Source organism: Podarcis muralis, chromosome 16 (assembly GCF_964188315.1).
Source record: "Podarcis muralis chromosome 16, rPodMur119.hap1.1, whole genome shotgun sequence".
In the NCBI taxonomy this organism is placed as follows: Eukaryota; Metazoa; Chordata; class Lepidosauria; order Squamata; family Lacertidae; genus Podarcis; species Podarcis muralis.
In genome coordinates, this window is record NC_135670.1 from 4,692,143 (window position 1) to 4,710,619 (window position 18,477).

The 18,477-nt window shown below is 47.9% G+C and overlaps 1 protein-coding gene across 1 annotated transcript; it reads right to left on the reverse strand.

Moving 5' to 3' along the window:
- Positions 1-4,484: 4,484 nt before the first annotated feature.
- Positions 4,485-18,013, reverse strand: CIART (circadian associated repressor of transcription). Its single transcript, XM_028710851.2, has 6 exons — positions 17,882-18,013; positions 11,563-12,136; positions 10,062-10,137; positions 7,267-7,345; positions 6,562-6,691; positions 4,485-5,258 (listed from the first exon to the last, which is right to left on the reverse strand). Exons 2-6 carry the CDS (start codon positions 12,124-12,126, stop codon positions 4,683-4,685), a joined length of 1,425 nt encoding a protein of 474 aa, XP_028566684.2. The 5' UTR covers positions 12,127-12,136; positions 17,882-18,013; the 3' UTR covers positions 4,485-4,682.
- Positions 18,014-18,477: the final 464 nt, after the last annotated feature.

The following is an 18,477-nucleotide window of genomic DNA, read 5'->3' on the forward strand; positions in this document are numbered from 1 at the left end:
AAAACGTGAATAACGATCAATTCATAATTGAAAAATCAATTTAGGGGGGAAATCCATCCAATAAACATTAGATGATCACCAGGGCTAGCTGGCTAAATTAGTCCTATTTGGACCAGCGAGGAGACCAGGGGAGAATTAGCTGTGGGATCCCAGAGAGGGCAATCTTAATAAAAAGGGGAGGGGGAGGGAAGGAAGGAAGGGGAATAAAAGATCAGGCTAAGTTCAAATTGAAAGCCAGGTGGACTAGCTCTGTCTTACAGGCCCTGCGGTTAAATCCTGCAGGGCCTTGGTCTCATGAGACAGAGCATTCCACCAGGTCGGAGTCACCACTGAGAAGGCCCTGGCCCTGGTGGAGGATAATCTAACTTCCTTAGGGCCCGGGACCTCTAAACTATATATCAGGCAAGCAGCTTCACTGGACTTTCTGGTGTATGCTAAAAACATTTTTGTTTAGGCGGCCTCCCAGACACGTAAAATGTGGAGGTAAGTTTTAATCAGCTTTTAGTTTATTGCTGATTTTATCTTTTGAATGTTTTAAAGAGTTGGTTTTACTGATAATGTTCTACTCTCTTTGAGGATTTTTATTTTTAAACAGTCAAGACGTGTATCAAGTTTATGAAATAAATGAATGAATGAAAACTCATTTAAATGCAATTCACCACCACTACCAAGACACATATTTTGGGATGCAATTTTGCCTGAAAAGGCACCATTTTGCATAGCCATATCCTGTAATATAATGCATTTGTGTATGTTCTTATCACAAATCTAGAAATTTGTAAGCGCAACAGGTTATTCAGTGGGGCTGTTTTTGTACGCATTACTAGGCTTGCAAAATTCAGAAGCGTGCAGGTTTCAAAGGACAGCCGAGTTTCAGTTCTCCTCTTGTTCCAGAAACATCTAATTAGGGTGGTTTGCTTTGAAATGCAAACTGAATCCAATTTCTCCCCCACCCCAAAGGTGGAACAGAATTCCCAGGGAAGCGCCCTTTGCAATGCACCCAACCCAGGTAAGGGGCAGAATTCAAGTCTCAGAGGACAGGACATCATACAGAGTGGCAGGAAGCAGACTCCTCTGATTGGCTACTCTGGGTTTATGGGTGCCTGTCCTCTCAATTCTGCCCCACTGTGATTGGTCCAGGCTCCTATTGACCCATGGCATGCACAATCCTCCCGCCCCCTTGCTATCACAGAGAATGAGAGATCAGCAGCCATAGCAGGGAAGCCCAAGTTGGTCACTTCCAAGGCCATTTTTAAACTCGCCACACCTAACCAGCTGGGGGAACCTGGGATTCTGCTGCAAAGCTTGGAGCTTAATGTACAGTGGTGCCTCGCAAGACGAAATTAATCTGTTCCGCGAGTCTCTTCGTCTTGCGGTTTTTTCGTCTTGCGAAGCATGGCTATTAGCGGCTTAGCAGCTATTAACGGCTTAGCGGCTATTAACGGCTTAGCGGCTTTAAGAAAAAGGAAACAAACTCGTAAGAACTCGCAAGACGTTTCATCTTGCGAAGCAAGCCCATAGGGAAATTCGTCTTGCGGAACGACTCAAAAAACGGAAAACCCTTTCGTCTAGCGAGTTTTTCGTCTTGCGGGGCACCACTGTACCCCTTTCCGCAGGGTCAAGTTCACTGCATGTACAGTGTTAAAGGAAAATATTATGAAAATGATGTATAGATGGTACTTAACCCCTGTAAAACTAGCAAAGATTTACCACAAGAGTCATAATCTATGTTGGAAATGTAAAGAAAAAGAAGGTATCTTTTGCCATATGTGGTGGACTTGCCCCAAGGTGAAAGACTTCTGGGAAAAGATTTATAATGAATTGAAAAAAATGTTGAAATATACATTTATTAAGAAACCAGAGGCCTTTCTACTTGGAATAATAGGTTTGGAATTGCCCAAGAAAGATGTTAGATTGTTTTTGTATGCCACCACTGCAGGTAGAATTTTGTTGGCCAAAAACTGGAAATCACAAGAAGTCCCAACAGTGGAGGAATGGCAGATGAAGATAATGGATTTTTCGGAGCTAGCCGACCTGACCGGAAGAGTCCACGACCAGAAGGAGGAGGAGTATCAGGAGCAATGGAAGAAATTCAAAGACTATTTAGTTAAATATGTTAAAATAACTTAAATAGAAATACTTGCAGGTATCAGATTGGCCTAGGATTTAAACATGTGATGTCATAGAATACTATGGATAAAAGTTAAAATGAAAATAAAGAAAGATGTTAACGGACTAGGTAATTTTTATGTGAACTCAGTTTTGGAAAACTGTTACAATGATTTATATGGAAACTCAGCCAGGGGGATTTGAGGAAGTCACTTAACAATGATAACAAAAGTGGAATTTTTACAGTCAAGATATATGTTTGCTTGTCTTTTTTTTCTTTTTGATGTCTTCTTTTTATGTTTGTAGATATGTTTGTTATAAATTTGAAACCCCCCGCAAAAAAAGGGGAAAAAATGTACACCTTTCCTCAGCAACGGCACCACAGGTGAGCACTTTTGCGTATCAGATGCTTCCCACGAGACAGGTGGGGAGAAGCCTGCCTTTGCATCCAGAGATGCAGAGCTTTTTGGAGCCTTATCTATAAAAGAACCACCTTTTTCCCTTGGGGAGGAGAGGAACCCACATTGCTAATGGCACCCGCCTGCTCAACTAACCTGCTCCACTAATTGTCCTCCCTAGACCTGGGGGAAAACGTAAGCAGGTAACACACCAACTACAAAAAGGCCCGTCAGTGTGTGAAATGTTTTGAGGTTGTGTTAGAGGGACGCGGGTGGCGCTGTGGTCTAAACCACAGAGCCTAGGGCTTGCCAATCGGAAGGTCGGCGGTTTGAATCCCCGCGACAGGGTGAGCTCCCATTGCTCGGTCCCTGCTCCTGCCAACCTAGCAGTTCAAAATCACGTCAGAGTGCAAGTAGATAAATAGGTACTGCTCCGGCAGGAAGGTAAATGGCGTTTCCGTGCGCTGCTCTGGTTCGCCAGAAGCGGCTTAGTCATGCTGGCCACATGACCTGGAAGCTGTACGCTGGCTCCCTTGGCCAGTAAAGCGAGATGAGCACCGCAACCCCAGTCGTCTGCAACTGGACTTATCGGTCAGGGGTCCCTTTACCTTTATGGCAAATTCCTCCCACCTTGCACCTCCACCTATGGTTTGTAGAGCTACAAGATGGGATTTTTGTTGGGTGGAGGGGAGCTAGAATGTCCAGCCAGTGGTGTCCAAACTTTTTTCAGAGGGCCAGATTTGATGAAGTGAAGGGCCGTGAGGGAAGATAACCTTTTTTCAGGATTGAAGTTGTTGACCTTTTTTATGATTTTACCCCGAAGTTGTTGACCTTTTTTTTAAGGATTTTACCCCAGGAAATAAACTGTCACAGGGGCCCGATTAAACTGACTGCCTCCAAAACAGACTTTGGACATGCCTGGTCCAGACCAATTCTTTTGTTGCATAAATAGCTTAAACTGGCTGTGTTAAGTATCTGCTTTGTTATGTAAGCTTGGGAGCAAAGTGTTGCCACAGAAACTAACTAGCCGGAGATCTTTCGGGAAGGCGAGAAGAGAGCACGTGTGTGTTTTGGAAACAACAGTAAGCCAGGCAGTTTTGCAACTGGGGCGGACACGGACACACACACACACACACACACACACCGCAGGACTTTTGTCTCGAGGCAGAATCCAAATTCCACACCCCACCTCCATCCCCTTCCTAAAATGCGTTTTAAAAACCAGCACACAGGTTAGTGCAGGTTGCAAAATGCTGCAGCGTAATTGCTGACAGGAGTGGGGCCTCCTCAGCGTGCACCTCCTCTGCTCGGAAATCTTCAGCGGTGGTCAAACCATTGTTAAAATGGTTGGATTTCGCTAAAGTGGCGAGGTTGTTTAATCACGGGAAACATCACTGTCAACTTTTACCAAAGATTGGAAACTCCTTATAGACTTTTTGCATGAAAAAGAACTTATGTTATCTGGGGTTTTGAGGAAAGAAGAAAATATTGGTTTATACAGTAGAAAGAGGAATTGTTAGGTGTTATTTTGGAATGGATGTTTTGAATCATTTTCTCCATATAGCTAACAAGAGAACTGGAAGTTTCCTTCACTCTTTCCCTTCCCTTCCTCCACCCCCCTCTGCTTTCATTCTTCACTCCCCCCCCCTTTTGATTTGTGTTTTTTTTCTCTCTCTTTAAATAAAAAGATATTGGATACTCCATCTTAACGTTTCTATTATTTCCCTTCAAATCTGAATAAAATATATTGGTGGGGATAAGAATCTGCACTGGTTGCAGATTTTCTACTGAGCCAAGTTCACGTTGTTTTTTTCTTTTATTCCAAGTTCAAGTTGTTGTTGATTTTTTTCTTTTATTCCAAGGAAACCTAGTTGCTCTGAACACTCAGGAAAAGCAACCCAGGCATGGTTTTTTTAAATAAGTAGGTTCGCGGGTGATGCACGAACAGTAGAGAAAGTAACACACATAACAAAAACCTCATTTGGTGCCTTTTATTGAAACCAAAGACTTGGTTTGGCGAACGGAGACCAGGCTATGCGTTGCCCCTCCGACACACATGAAATGCTTTTAAGTTAAAAAAGAAAAGGCAGAACATTTGTAAAAAGGGAAGAGGAGAACGGGATGGAGAAATAAAATAAAATTCACACATTTCGGGAGATGCCTGTCAGGCGGGCATCAGGAATCGCAGTGGTAGGCGGGTCTCCCGTCGCTGGTCGCCATGTGCCCCTCGCCCGATGTGGGCAAGTGGGGTAGAGACCGAGAGAAGCCGCTATGGGGCCCTTGACCAAGGCAGCTGCCTGCCGCCGTTGCGCCTGGCAGGCTCTGACACCGAGGGGGCTCCCCTGGGCCCGGGCGCAGCCGGTCGGTGTGGCGGCAGCTCATGGAGAGATGGGCGGGCGTTGAGGAGGTGGGGCGGCCATAGGGGTTGTTCTGGAGGAAGACGACGAGCCCGTAGGCAGTGCAGTTGGGGCCCAGCAGGGTCTGCCCGAGGATGGAACTGGCCCGGCCCACATCCGCGTTCCCCAAGGGGGGCGTCGAAATGGGCGAGGTGTGAATCCACGTCAAGTTCATGGCGGGCCAGTCGCCGCCCAGGAAGCGGGGAGACTCCCCCAGCGGAGCGGTGGTTTTGTCGCCGGGGGAAACCAGGTCCCCAAGGTGCGTCTGGTGGAGTTCCTCCGTGGGGGGGCTTTGTGCGGGGCCCTGGCCGGACGGCAGCTGGGTTTCAGGGAGATTCTCCTCCATGGATGACTGCTAAGCAAAAGGAAAAACAACATGGCGTCAGAGGTTGAGAGGCACAAGACTGAGAACCTAAGTAGAGCTTGTTGGATCAGGCCAAGATCAAGCCTTTTTATGTAAATACCTGCAATTTTTTAATCAATTTTAGAGTACTAAAATCCAATATAAACCACTAATAATAATAATAATAATAATAATAATAATAATAATAATGATATGGTATTTCTACCCCACCCATCTGGCTGGGTTTCCCCAGCCATTACTAAAATCCAATATAAACCACATTTTATAATTAATAATAATAATAATTTATTATTTATACCCCACCCATCTGGCCGTTTCTCCCCAGCCACTCTGGGCGGCTTCCAACAAAATATTAAAAATACAACAAAACTTCGCACATTAAAAACTTCCCGAAACAGGACTGCCTTCAGTCTTTTATCAATCTCAGTTTACAATTCCAATGTATATCAATCGTAAAGCCAATTATACATTTTGTGTGGCCTCCCGCTTGCTAAATTTCAAGGCGAGATGATTTTATTTCACTCTGCTTCTGAAATTTTAATTAATCCAATTACACTCAGTCTTGATCTTAATCCCTTATCAACAGCTACGGAGTTTTTGACTTCCATTTGTATTAACACGTTTTATTTCAGCAAGAGGAGTTCTGTATCCCATATATTAATGTGTGTGACGTCAAGATCAGGCCTTTCAACCTTGACCTTCTAGTTTTTTACATGCTGGGAGAATTTCCATGGGGTGGGTTGGTGGGGAGAAGTATTTAGGAAGGCCAAGCCTGGAAGGAGGCAGAGCAGGGCGACTGAGATGATCAAGGGCCTGGGAACCAAGCCGGATGAGGAGCGGTTGAGGGAGTTGGGTATGTTTAGTCTGGAGAAGGCAGAGATACGACCTTCAAACACGTGAAAGGTTGTTCCACGGAATATGGAGCAAGCCTGTTTCTGCTGCTCCAGAGCCTAAGACCTCAACCAACGGATTCAAGATAGTAAAGCGTTAAAAATCAAGATGTGGAAAATATGGAAACAACGAAGAGAGGCAGGATCGAGATTTGGAGATATGCTTCAAGGTCCAGACTATGGGAAGTCCCCCCAAAAAAATAATAATTATAATTTGGTCTTTTTTATTTTAGTTTTTTATTTTAATTGGATTGTTTGATATGTTAATAGGATGTTTTTTATTGGAAAATTAATAAAAACGATTTAACAAAATAAAATCAAACAAAAAAACAAGATAGTGGCTGGTTATTTTTGCTCAGAAGAAATACAGGAAAGTGGAAGGAGGGAAGTATGCTGTATCTCACCTCGGCTGTATCGCACGAATCCTGCGTTGCTGCCACACCGCAGTCAGCGCACGCATTCCTCACGGCGATGTGAGGGAACCAGAGTTTCAGCATCCTCTCCACCTGCAGCAGAGTGCCCAGGTAACGCTCCCTGGAAAGGAAAAAAAGGAGAACAAGTTCGTAAACACCTGGGCCAGGCAGCCAGAAGCCCCGAAGAGCCGCTGTCACGACACACAGTTGGCAACAATGGGCTAAATCAGGATTTCCCAAACTTGGGTCTCTAGCTGTTTCTAGACTACAATTCCCATCATCCTTGACCTGCTAGCTAGGGATGATGGGAGCTGTAGTCCATAAACAGCTGGAGACCCAAGTTTGGGAAACTCTTGAGAAAGATGGATCAAGAGCGTGACTCAGCGTCAGGCGAATCCCACACTTCCTCATTGAATCGGTCCATTCTTTCATACCATGAGGACTAGAATCTTGCTATCATTTTTAGGGGAATTGCATGGCATGGAGGAAGTAGGCAGAGGAGTGTTTTCCTCCCTTTCTCGTAAGACTAGAACTCTTGGCGATTCAACGAATTCAACGATGGGAAAAAGAAAAGCACTTCTCCACAAAGAGCGTAAACTATGACTACGGAACTCCCTCCCTTTTAAAGGTTAAATCAGCCTTTAAATGCCGAACCGGAGGGGATTCTTTCCTCTCCCTTTGCTGCAAGGTTCTTACCCCATTTCTGGTTTCTGGAGGACGCCAATGATGCGCTGGATGCGGTCCATGGCTACGCTCTGCTGGAAACTGCTTAGCCCTGGAAAAATCAAAGATAGAGAGAAAGAGAGATTAGTCCACCTTTCCTGGGCATTCAAAGTCTCTCTCCTGATCAATAAAGGTTCACAGAGGCAGAGACAGGAAGCATCATGTTAAAGCAAGCAGCCGGGGGACTCACTCACTGCGCCCCTCCATTAAAAAGTGTCCCCTTAGAGACCTCGAAATTTCCCATCTGGGGAATGGGAGCAGGAGATGCATGAGTTGGAAGATATCCTAGCCCCTGCCATGCCGGAATTCTTATTATTACTATTATTCTTTATTAATTTTGCATATTATTAATTTTGCATATTGCAGCCCACAACAGAAATGAGAACACAAAATACGCAACGAAAGAAGAACAAACCAATACTGCCCACCTCCCACAAATTCATTTAAAAGGCTGGAGAATATTGTTCAGCCCAAAGTCTGGTTATAGAAAGGTAAAGGGACCCCTGACCATTAGGTCCAGTCATGGCCGATTCTGGGGTTGCGGCGCTCATCTCGCTTTACTGGCCGAGGGAGCCGGTGTACAGCTTCCGGGTCATGTGGCCAGCATGACTAAGCCACTTCTGGCGAACCAGAACAGCGCATGGAAACGCCGTTTACCTTTCCACCAGAGTGGTACCTATTTATCTACTTGCACTTTGACGTGCTTTTGAACTGCTAGGTTGGCAGGAGCAGGGACCGAGCAACGGGAGCTCACCCCGTCGCGGGGATTCGAACAGCCGACCTACTGATCGGCAAGTCCTAGGCTCTGTGGTTTAACCCACAGCGCCAGAGGAACATTTTTGCCAGGCACCTAAAGATATGCAATGAAGGCGCCTGCAATGTGGAAATGTTGCATCTGCTCAGCTGGCAACACCCGCTGAGAGGCCACTGGGAGCTAGCTGCCTTAGACAGAGTCAGATCCTCGGGCCTACCTAGCTGAGTGTTGTTGGCACTGGCCGGCAGAAACTCCCCAGGGTTTCAAGGCAGGGAGTCTATCCGTAGCCCCATCTGGAAATGCTAAGGTTTGAACCTGGGTCTTTGCGCGCGCAAAGTAGGGTCTCTCCTGCTGCGCTCCCCACAAAATAACAGCATGGTTCTAGTCCTCATGAAGGCAGTGCTGATTGAATGGGGAACAGAGGACGCTGCCTCCTGCCGAGTCGGACTCTCGGTCCGTCGGGCTCTGTGTGACGCTCTCCCACTGATCTACAGCTCTTTCCTTAAACATAAAGCAAGTTTCTAGTCCTCGTGGTTCAGATTTAAGACAGGAAGCTGTATTATACAGACGCTTTGCTCAACTAACTTAATATTGCCTGCACGGACTGGCAGCAGCTCTCCCAAGGGTGCAGGCTGGGGGCACTCCCAGCCAGGGGTGCAAAGTTAGATTAGCTAGTACACACACTTCCATCAGGCAACCGTAGCTGCGTCCTCAGAGCTCAAGGGCGGATTTCCAAGCCAGGCGAAAATGCTACAGGACTGGGGAGAAAGCCCAGGGCTGGGAGGGTGCCATGGCCTCGGGGAGTGTCCCGAGGGCCAGAAACAGAAGCTCTGAGGGCCGCACACCTGGATTCGCCTTTGCAACGAAAACCGGGTTGCAAAACTTTCCGGCGTAACTCCCCCCAGGGGAATGACGATTGCTAAATCCTCACTTTTTTTCTTGGCACCCCAACCCTCAAAAAAAGACCGTTCCTCTTATTCTCCTCTGACACTCTACACTTCTCCTATTCTTCCCTTGCAGAGAAACAGGGAAAGCGTTCGCGAACCCTGCTCACCTCTCTTGCAATAGCACTGGCAAAACTGTGAGACCCCCAAAAGCCCTGGAGGGCTGCTGCCAGTCAGTGTAGACGGCACTAGCTAGATGGTGCGGCAGCCTGACTCTTGGCGAGACAGCTCCCTGTGCCCTTTGGAGCTTTTAAGGCAGCAAACTGAAGAACAGAACTGAGAATCTTCCAGGGCGGCCTTGTAAAAAGATTCCCTTTCATCCCCCAAACTGGATCTTTGAACTCTACACGTTTTCTGTGGATGGCTCCAAGACCAGCCCACAGGAAGAGTTTACAGCACATACCTGACAGCCACAAAACTGATGCTACCTTTTTATTTTATTTTATAGGATTTACAGAACCAACACACTGCAGGGGTTGGACTAGAGGACCTTCGGGGGGTCCCAACTCTAGAATTCTATGACGGGGAAGGGGGAACCCCTCAAAGTGGTTTACAATTTTTTTAAAAAAGGTTAACAACAATCTAAGGCAGCGGTTCTCAACCTGTGAGTGCCCAGATGTTGTTGGACTACAACTCCCATCATCCCTGAGCTCTGGCCTTGCTAGCGAGGGCTGATGGGAGTTGTAGTTCGACAACATCTGGGGGCCCACAGGTTGAGAAAGGCTGAATTCTAAGGCTTTCAAAAAGTTAAAAACGACATTAGACTAAAAACGGATTAGAAGGAGCCTCAACGTTTTGCATGTCAGCATCTAGGCTTGTCTAAGCAAAAACGTTTCCAGCAGGCACTGAAAAGAGCGCAGTGAAAGCGCCGGCCTGATATTCAAGTGGCAGGGAGTTCCAAAGTGGAGATGCTTCATTGTACATCTCCAATTCAAGCCTTGCCCCACACCTGGCTGGCGACCACACAAACACAAACAGATGCTCAAATCCGAACCAAGAGAAGAGGGGCGGGGAAGGAGAAGCTGAATTTCCCCAACAACTCAAAACATCCAGCTGCCAGACTATCTTACCTCGGTCGAAGCGGCCCATCTTCAGCCGGTTGAGAAGCTCCACCAACGGATGAATGAAGCCCTGGAGTTCCAAGCACTGTGGAAAAGAGGGGGATAAAAGGAGAGAAGCGTCAGCAGACTGAAACAGGCAGGAACCTTTAATTCAGGGACCGACCCGGTGCATTGCCGGGGGTTGGAATAGATGACCCCTGGGTACCCCTTCACGCTCTGCAAATCCATGATTCTAAGAAATGCAGAGTAATGGGTCCTCTATAATGTGCACAAAGTGAGTTTTACATAACATATACGGCATTAACTACCGTATCTTTTGCTCCATAAGACTCACTTTCTCCCTCCTAAAAGGTAAGGGGAAATGTGTGTGCATCTTATGGAGCGAATGCAGGCTGTGCAGCTATCCCAGAAGCCAGAACAGCAAGAGGGATTGCTGCTTTCACTGCGCAGCGATCCCTCTTGCTGTTCTGGCTTCTGAGATTCAGAATATTTTTTTTCTTGTTTTCCTCCTCCAAAAACTAGGTGCGTCTTGTGGTCTGGTGCGTCTTATAGAGCGAAAAATACGGTGATTTTTAAATTGATTTTACTACCAAGCATGTTCATTCTCATTTATTTTTTATAACTAAGCACCTCCTGTTAAGTTACGGAGACAGGAAAATTGCACATAGGACACTCAACCCCGTAAGCACGACAAATCCTGATTACAATGCCCTCTCTCGCTGTTACGATATCACTCGGCATCGCCAAGGGCTGGGCAATACAGCTGTACCTTGGAAGTTGAGCAGAATCAGTTCTGGAACTCCATTCGACTTCCAAAATGTTCGGAAACCAAAGTGCGGCTTCTGATTGGCTGAAGGAAGCTCCTGTAGCCAATCAGAAGCTGCGTCGGACATTTGGCTTCCAAAAGAACGTTCAAAAACCGGAACACTCACTTCCGGATTTTGATCATTCGGGAGCCAAGGCGTTTGAGATCCAAGAAACGAATTTATCTGTCTTCCAACATCGTGATATATCATTAGCTAAATAAGGCATCGGCTGACTCCATGCTCCTTCCACATTGTGATTTTGGCCCAGCACACAAACGTGACAATTTGCGATAAAGTGGTACCTCGGGTTAAGTACTTAATTTGTTCCGGAGGTCCGTTCTTAACCTGAAACTGTTCTTAACCTGAAGCACCACTTTAGCTAATGGGGCCTCCTGCTGCCGCTGCGCCACCAGAGCACGATTTCTGTTCTCATCCTGAAGCAAAGTTCTTAACCTGAAGCACCATTTCTGGGTTAGAAGAGTCTGTAACCTGAAGCGTCTGTAACCCGAGGTACCACTGTACATCGAAAGGCCGGAAATTATGAAACCGGCATCACAATGTGGACTTCGGACCGATTTTTGGAGGATGTGTCGATATATCTCCTAGCCCTAGCATCACCTATGCGCTCCCCGCCCATCCTGAGGGCTAGAAGCTTGTGTTTTGATTTTGTGAATCGACTGACTCCGCCATCTTTGGCCACTGACCTTCTGTGCGAAGATATGGTCCCTCTCGGTCCAGCAAGGAGAGCGTACGTCCTCGCGGTCCGCAACATGGTTCCTCTGCCTCTTTACTCCACGGAGAGGCGGCTGCGCTGCGTATGGGTGGGGCTGGACGCCCCCATTCTGGCACCTGCCATTCTCTGCGCGTCTACGGCCTGCAGGCTTTCTCGGCAGGCTGCCGCCCGTATCCGCCAAGCGGCTATAGTACGCCTCGTCGAGGGCCGCCGGGTGACGGCAGCAAGGTCCCGTAGGCCGCAGCCTGGCCGCAGCCAGCAAACCGAGCGGCTTCCTCGTCCGGCGATTGCGCTCCCGGCAAGGCGGGCTTGGACTAGTCCGCCCCAGCGGTTCCGGGGAGAAGAGGAAAGGCTGCCGGCCTGGGTAGGCGCCCCTACGGTGCTTCAGGTGCTCCTTCTCTGCGTCGCTCCCGCCGTCTGAGAAGACGTCAAAGTCGGCGCTGCGGTCGTCGTCGTCCTCGCTCGTGGCGCTTTCGACGGAGTACAGAGACTCGCCGGAAGAGACGCTCTTTGAGGAAGAATCCATGGCTGCCATTGAGAAATATCTGCGGCAAAGGAAAGACACGGAGAACGTTAACCAACGCAGCTTGCGGACAGGCAGTCAAGAAAACATTTAGCATTGTTACTAACAACAATAACCGACTTTTCACATGGCACTTTTGGAACTTGCTGCCTGTTGACATCAGGCAAATGGCTCTTTTCGGAGCCTGCTAAAACCCTTGTTTTGTTTAGACGAGCTTCTGTACAGGCAGGTGGAATGCTAAGGCATGTTCCGGTCTGTTTTTTAGTTTATTTATTCCCGGTTTTATTTATTTTGCCTATTTATTAAATGTGTAAACCGCCCTTCCTCTGGAGAGCTCAGGGTGACTCACAGCACCACAAGAACAGAACAAGCCCATTATCCCTACTCCCACAAACACAATTTAAAAGGATGCAGAATATTAATCAGCAAAGAGTTGCTTTACTGACAAGTTTTCTCCCCTCGGTAAACCACTCTGAGGTTTTTTGGAGGATCAAACAGCGTAAATCTTGTGAAACAAAAAATAAATAAACGTTGGCTTATATCCCGCCTTTCCCCCCAGATTGGGACTCAAGACGGCTTGCACAAATTAAAAGAACGCAGCTAAAATATTAAAAAGCTAAAAATGTACAAAAGACAACGGCTAAAAAGTAACTACACTCTAGTAGAATTAGAACAAGATAAAAAAATTAAAATACATTTGGATTCTGCACCCAAGTTTTAAGTAATTCCTCAAAAGACAGGCCCTTCCAACCTAAATTAGTAATTACATTAGTAGTTACTAATTACATTAGTAATTTAGTCAGCACAGGCCAGCTGACTTTATAAAACGTAAATAACTACATAAAATAAATAAATGGCGAAGCACTTTTTTTTAGTGGCTAGGCAGCCATTTTGCAAGCTGGATCAGGCCACCGGCCCATCCAGACCAGAGTACTGGACTCACAGTGGCCAAACACCCCCCAAAAGCTGGGAAACGAGATAGACTGCCCCTGGACCTGGAGGTTCCATAAGAACACCGGAAGAGGTGAATCAGTCCAGTGACTCAACCAGTCCAGCTTCCTGTTCTCACAGTGGCCAACCAAATGTCCCAAGGGGAAATCTCAAACAGGACCCAAACACAGGAGCAACGCAGCGTCCATCAACCGGCATTGAAAAGCGCCGCTGCCTCCAGCTGTGTTGACAGAGCGCAGCCAGCCTGGCTGCCAGCCATCGGTAGCCTTCTCTTCCTGCATTTAATTTGTCCAATCCTCTCTTAAAACCATCCGAGCCGGTGCGCATCGCTGCTTCCAGTAGCAGTGAGTTCCGCCGTCTAACTGCACGAAGAAGTCCTTTCTCCTATCCTCCCCGAATCTCCCAACGTTCTGGCATTGGGAAACTCGACCCACTGCGCCCCTACCTCAAAGGGGTGTCGCTGCACCGTCACTTGTGGGAAGATCTCCTGCACAGCCACCCGGGCAGAGCCCACAGAGTATGGGAGAGAGAGGGTGCCACGCACATCTCCGTCCACAACCCGGTGACGCCACGACTTCTGCACACACGATGCCCTGCTAATTGCCCACTGTGTCCTCCCCAGGACTGAACGTAACAACCAGTTTGAAAAGCGGAGGAAGAGATTTGCACCCGCGCCCTGTCCTCCGGAGGTTTGGATCCACGGCGCGCTTCCTGAACGCCAGCCTCGTGGCAGGCCACGCATCCCGTCAAAGTAGGTCAAGGATCGGTGCCAAGTCGGGCTCCGCCAAGGATTCAAAGAACAGAGGGCAGCCTCCCGCAGCTGCTCCTCCTGCTCAGAGTAGACCCACTGTGGTTAACCAATGTGGGTAGCTCAACCGCCACTAGATTCCAAGGGGGCAGGGAGGATGCAACTCAGAGCTCAGGCTCCAAATAAGCCCTACTCAAGAGTAGACCCACCGAAATGGACAAATTAAAGTTAGGGGTATTTGATTTCACTGGGAGGATTATGCACCTGTGAAAATGCCCTCCACCCTTGTTGCACTGAGTGGACAGAGAAATAAAGTTTATAGGTTTGGGCGGGTAAGGTTAAAGCCATTGATATAAACTAAGTTTCTAGTCCTCAGGATCCTGAGCAAAGGGCTAGCTTGAAATAGGAGCAAAGGAAGCTCACTGGGTCCACTCAGCTCAGCAGACACTGACTGGCAGCAGCGCTCCAGGGTTCCAGGGAGGGAGTCTCCCAGCCAGGCCTTCCGGGAGACGCCTTCAGGACTCGAACCCAGAACCGATGATGCACAGTGCAGAGAAAGCGGGCAGAGAAACGGGTTTCTCCCTTCTCCTCTCTCGGAACACCAGAACTCGAATTCGGGACAGATAAAAAGCCCTTCTTCACTCAGTTAAACTATGGAACTCCCTCCCACAAGGGCCAGCAATTTAGGAGGAGGGGAGGGCTTCTGAAGGCTCCTAGTCACAACACAGGTGGAGGCTTCTAAAAGCAGTTTATGGAAACAGCAGGATGGGAGAGAGCTGCTCTTGGGTTCAAATCCTGCGTGAGATAAGCCACTGCTTTCTCCGCCAGGGGAAAGCCATTGGTCCGAGGGAACTCTGCGGGCGTTTGGGATGGGCTAGTGACTCTGAGCACATCAGCCACGCGCCTGGGCTCCATGTGCCCCCACCTCCTGCCTCCGATGATGCGCAGCCAACAGACAAATGCAGCCAGACTATCAAAGGGGCAGAGATTTTCTGCCGCACACATTTCCCCCCACAAATAATTACATCAGCGAGAAAGCCTTTGTTTTGGTTTGTTTTTAAAACGATCTTCCTGTTGCCTTGCTTTTCCCTGGGTACCAAAGCAGCAAATCCCATTGGCCATTTGCTTCCCTGGTTCCCCATTCATGCATACAGCCCTCCCTGTAAATCAGATCCATTCATCAGCAAATCAGAAGGTGGCTTAACCCTCTGTTGCCCAAGAAGATCAGAGAAGCTCTTCTTTGTGCAGAGCATAAACGGTGGAACTCGCTGCCACATGAGGCAGCGATCGCTACTAACCCAGACGGCTTTAGAAGAGGATTGGGGAAATTCATGGAGGAGGAGAAGGCTAGGGGCCACAGAATTTGATTTTACACACACCCAAAAAAGAGAGAACAGTGTGCCCTAACTCTTGCTCTCTGGAAATCTGTCTTGCTACCCAAAAGATCTGGGAATATGAGGCAAGACAGGATCCTGGGATGCTGCAACAGAGACCGGACCTCTGTCAGGGATGCTGGAAGTTGCAAGATTCCAGCACTGAGCTGGGAAAATGATAGGTACTGTCTGACCCCCAAACCACCTTCAATTTCTTACCTATTTCTGGTGGTTGGCATGCTCACGGTAAATAAATAAGGATAAAAATCAGGTATCAGCCAAATTCCAGAAAACGAGCACAGAATATGGAGTAAATCCTATAGGTGAGATTCACTTATCAGTAAATAAATATGTGCACACCTTTTTTTTTTTTTTTTTTTTTTTTGCTGCTGCAAAGCTGCACACTTACTTCAGAGAAAGCCCCACTGAAGCCAGTGAGGTTTACTCCTGGGTAAAAACACATTTGAAGTCTGCACTGCAGGGCAGGCAGAAGATTTTGAGTGTGGCTGGTAGGAGTGCAAAAAAGTTTCCAAAGAAGGCAACGGGGGCTTACTCCCAAGTAAGCATGCACAGGATCGGGTGCACGAGAAGGAGCCCTTTCTGCTGCTGCTACTACAACAGCTTGCAACTGAAAAAGCTTAGCATCCCGTTTTTCCACAACCCCAATTGTTTCCAAAAAGCCACAATTGGGTCATAGAAAAGGAGTAGCTGGACTTCAGTGCTAAACTGCTCCTGAACAGAGAGGCTCTACTTAGCTGTTCTGGTTAATAGCCGCTCATCAAATTATTAGACACTAACTTGTCTAACCTCTCACTGCTGTTGCCACATCTTGCGGCAGTGAAGGTTAATATTATTACTTAATAATAGCAAGTCAGCAACACGACACCAACTGTAGAATTCATCGAACGCAAGATGCCAACCTTCTGAATGTATCTAACAACTTCCTTGAGCTCTCTCTATTCCTGGAAGTGCCCAAATAATGCCAGGCAAGAGTGACAAGTCTGTGACAAACACACAGAACCCAAACTTTCTCCCCGTTTTCAAACATGTTATCTGTCTGGTCGTCTGGTCCTAAGCGCCACAGGCAAGCAGCTATCGATGAACTTGCAGGCTGCTATAGCTATAAAGCCAATATTTAGTATATATACACCCACAAAGAAATCTGAAAAAAGTGTTTTCACAAAGGCAAATAAAAGCGAGAGGCTGTAACCATTCACAGGGATCAGGTCCCATCTGGACTTTTTTCCGAGCAGGCAAGCAGAGAATTTCAGCAAACACGTCAGGATACACCTATACTTTTAGCATCAGTGAAAGTTATCTATGCATCTGCTGACATTTAAAAAAACAACAACCCTGAGACACTAAAGCATTAAATGACTGGCAAATTTTTAAGGTATACCAGAACATGCTCATATTATTATTATTTTAAAAAATAAGTCTGCAGACATCAACCCAACAGAGCCTGCAAATCCTTTTCCAGGCAGGACTTAAGATTTTATGACTAGTGTTTGCAAGTTTATAGCATGCAATAAAATGCTTTATTTGCACAAGGCGTAGTAAAAAGAACAGACGCTAGTCTATCTGCACATTTATAGGGAGGGCGCCCCAAAGTGCTGCAAACGAAGTCAAATCGCATTCCTTTCTTTGAGCATAACTGCAATTATTTAAAAAAATTACGCATCTACGCTGCAAAAATTAAACAAGTCACAAATAAGTGAGTAGCTGCATAGGATCCAAGCTGGCTAGCCGTCCATTCCGACTTTACTCCCAGGTAGGTATGCAATCGTAGACCCCCGGCCAACCTGGGAATCAAACCCCCACAAAACTCAAACCGACTTTCTTCTGACATAAATGATTGTGACGTCAGTTCAGATGTCAATTCCAATCCTAATGACCTAAAAGGGGGCGCTTTGGGTGGGACGATGGTACATAAATTTCTCCCGATCCTCCCCAATACCACTAATCCGACCCCTTTCGCTTCCTTCTCCGGACCCGATTGACCCGCCGACCCCGACCCCGATCTCCCCAAAGCAGAGGTCGGAAACACCACCAGAAGACCGACGAGTTCCCGAAAATTAAAGGAACGGAGAGATAATCCGGATTCCTCCTCCTTCCCATATCCCCCATTGCTGCACCGAAAGCTCTGAAATCAGAAAGTGCACTCTGCACGCGCCCAGAGGCAGCTCGCCATCGCCGCGAACGATGATCCGCAGATGGAGAAAACATGCTTCAATTCTAAAAGCATCTATAATGTATAGATACGTATTTAGGCTCGTATTATAGAATAGCATATAATAAATAAGTAGTATATTTATTACTATATGCAGTATATATAAAAGCAGGATTCCGGCTCTGAGCCCCTCAGCCTTCCCATATCCCCCATTGCTGCACCGAAAGCTCTGAAATCAGAAAGTGCACTCTGCGTATGCCCAGAGGCAGCTCGCCATCGCCGCGAATGTTCCGCAGATGGAGAAAACCTGCTTCAATTCTAAAAGCCTCTATAATATACACATAGGTATTTACGCCCGTATTACAGAATAGTACATAAAAAATAAATAGTATATATAGTATATACAGTATATATATTAGTATATACAGTATATATAAAAGCAGGATTAGGGCTCTGAGCCCCTCAGCCGGCAGAATCCGGGCCGGGGCTCCGAGTCGGAGGCTCCGTCCGCAGCAATCTACTCACCAGCTCCTCTCGGCGGTTCTGAGCTCCCGGCTTCCCGGCTCAGCCTCTACACCAAGGCGGGCGCAGGAGCCCAGGCGCGCCGGGCTCAGGGCAGGCGCCACGCGGCCACGTGCGGCGCCGCACGTGCTGCCCTGGCCCCGCCCCGCTCGCCTTTCATCCGCCCCCCGTGGAACGCCCAGCCGATACATTGTAGCGCGGCCCTCCCCCGCCTCCGCGTTCCGAGCGCCCCCATTGGCCCTCCGCGCTCAGGCGCCGCCCAATCCCCCCGCCGCCCCGAGCTCCCATTGGCCAGGCCGCGAGGAGCGAGGGCGCAGGCTGCTACATGTGGCCTGCACGGGAGAGAGCGAGAGCGGAGGGCTGGCGGTGGGGTGGCCCGCCCCGTGTCTGGGGCCGGCGGCTTCCGCACGTGGCAGCGGCGTGCCAGCCGGAGTCAGGGAGGCGAGGCAAAAGCAGGCGGGGCGGGGAGGAGGAGGAGGAGCCAGGGAGGGAAGATCTCTGGGGTGGAGACCCTGATGTAAGAAGAAACATGGGGGGGGGGGCGCTAAGACATGGGTAGATGGATGGTCAGTGGGGCAGGGACCCAAATATCAAAGGAA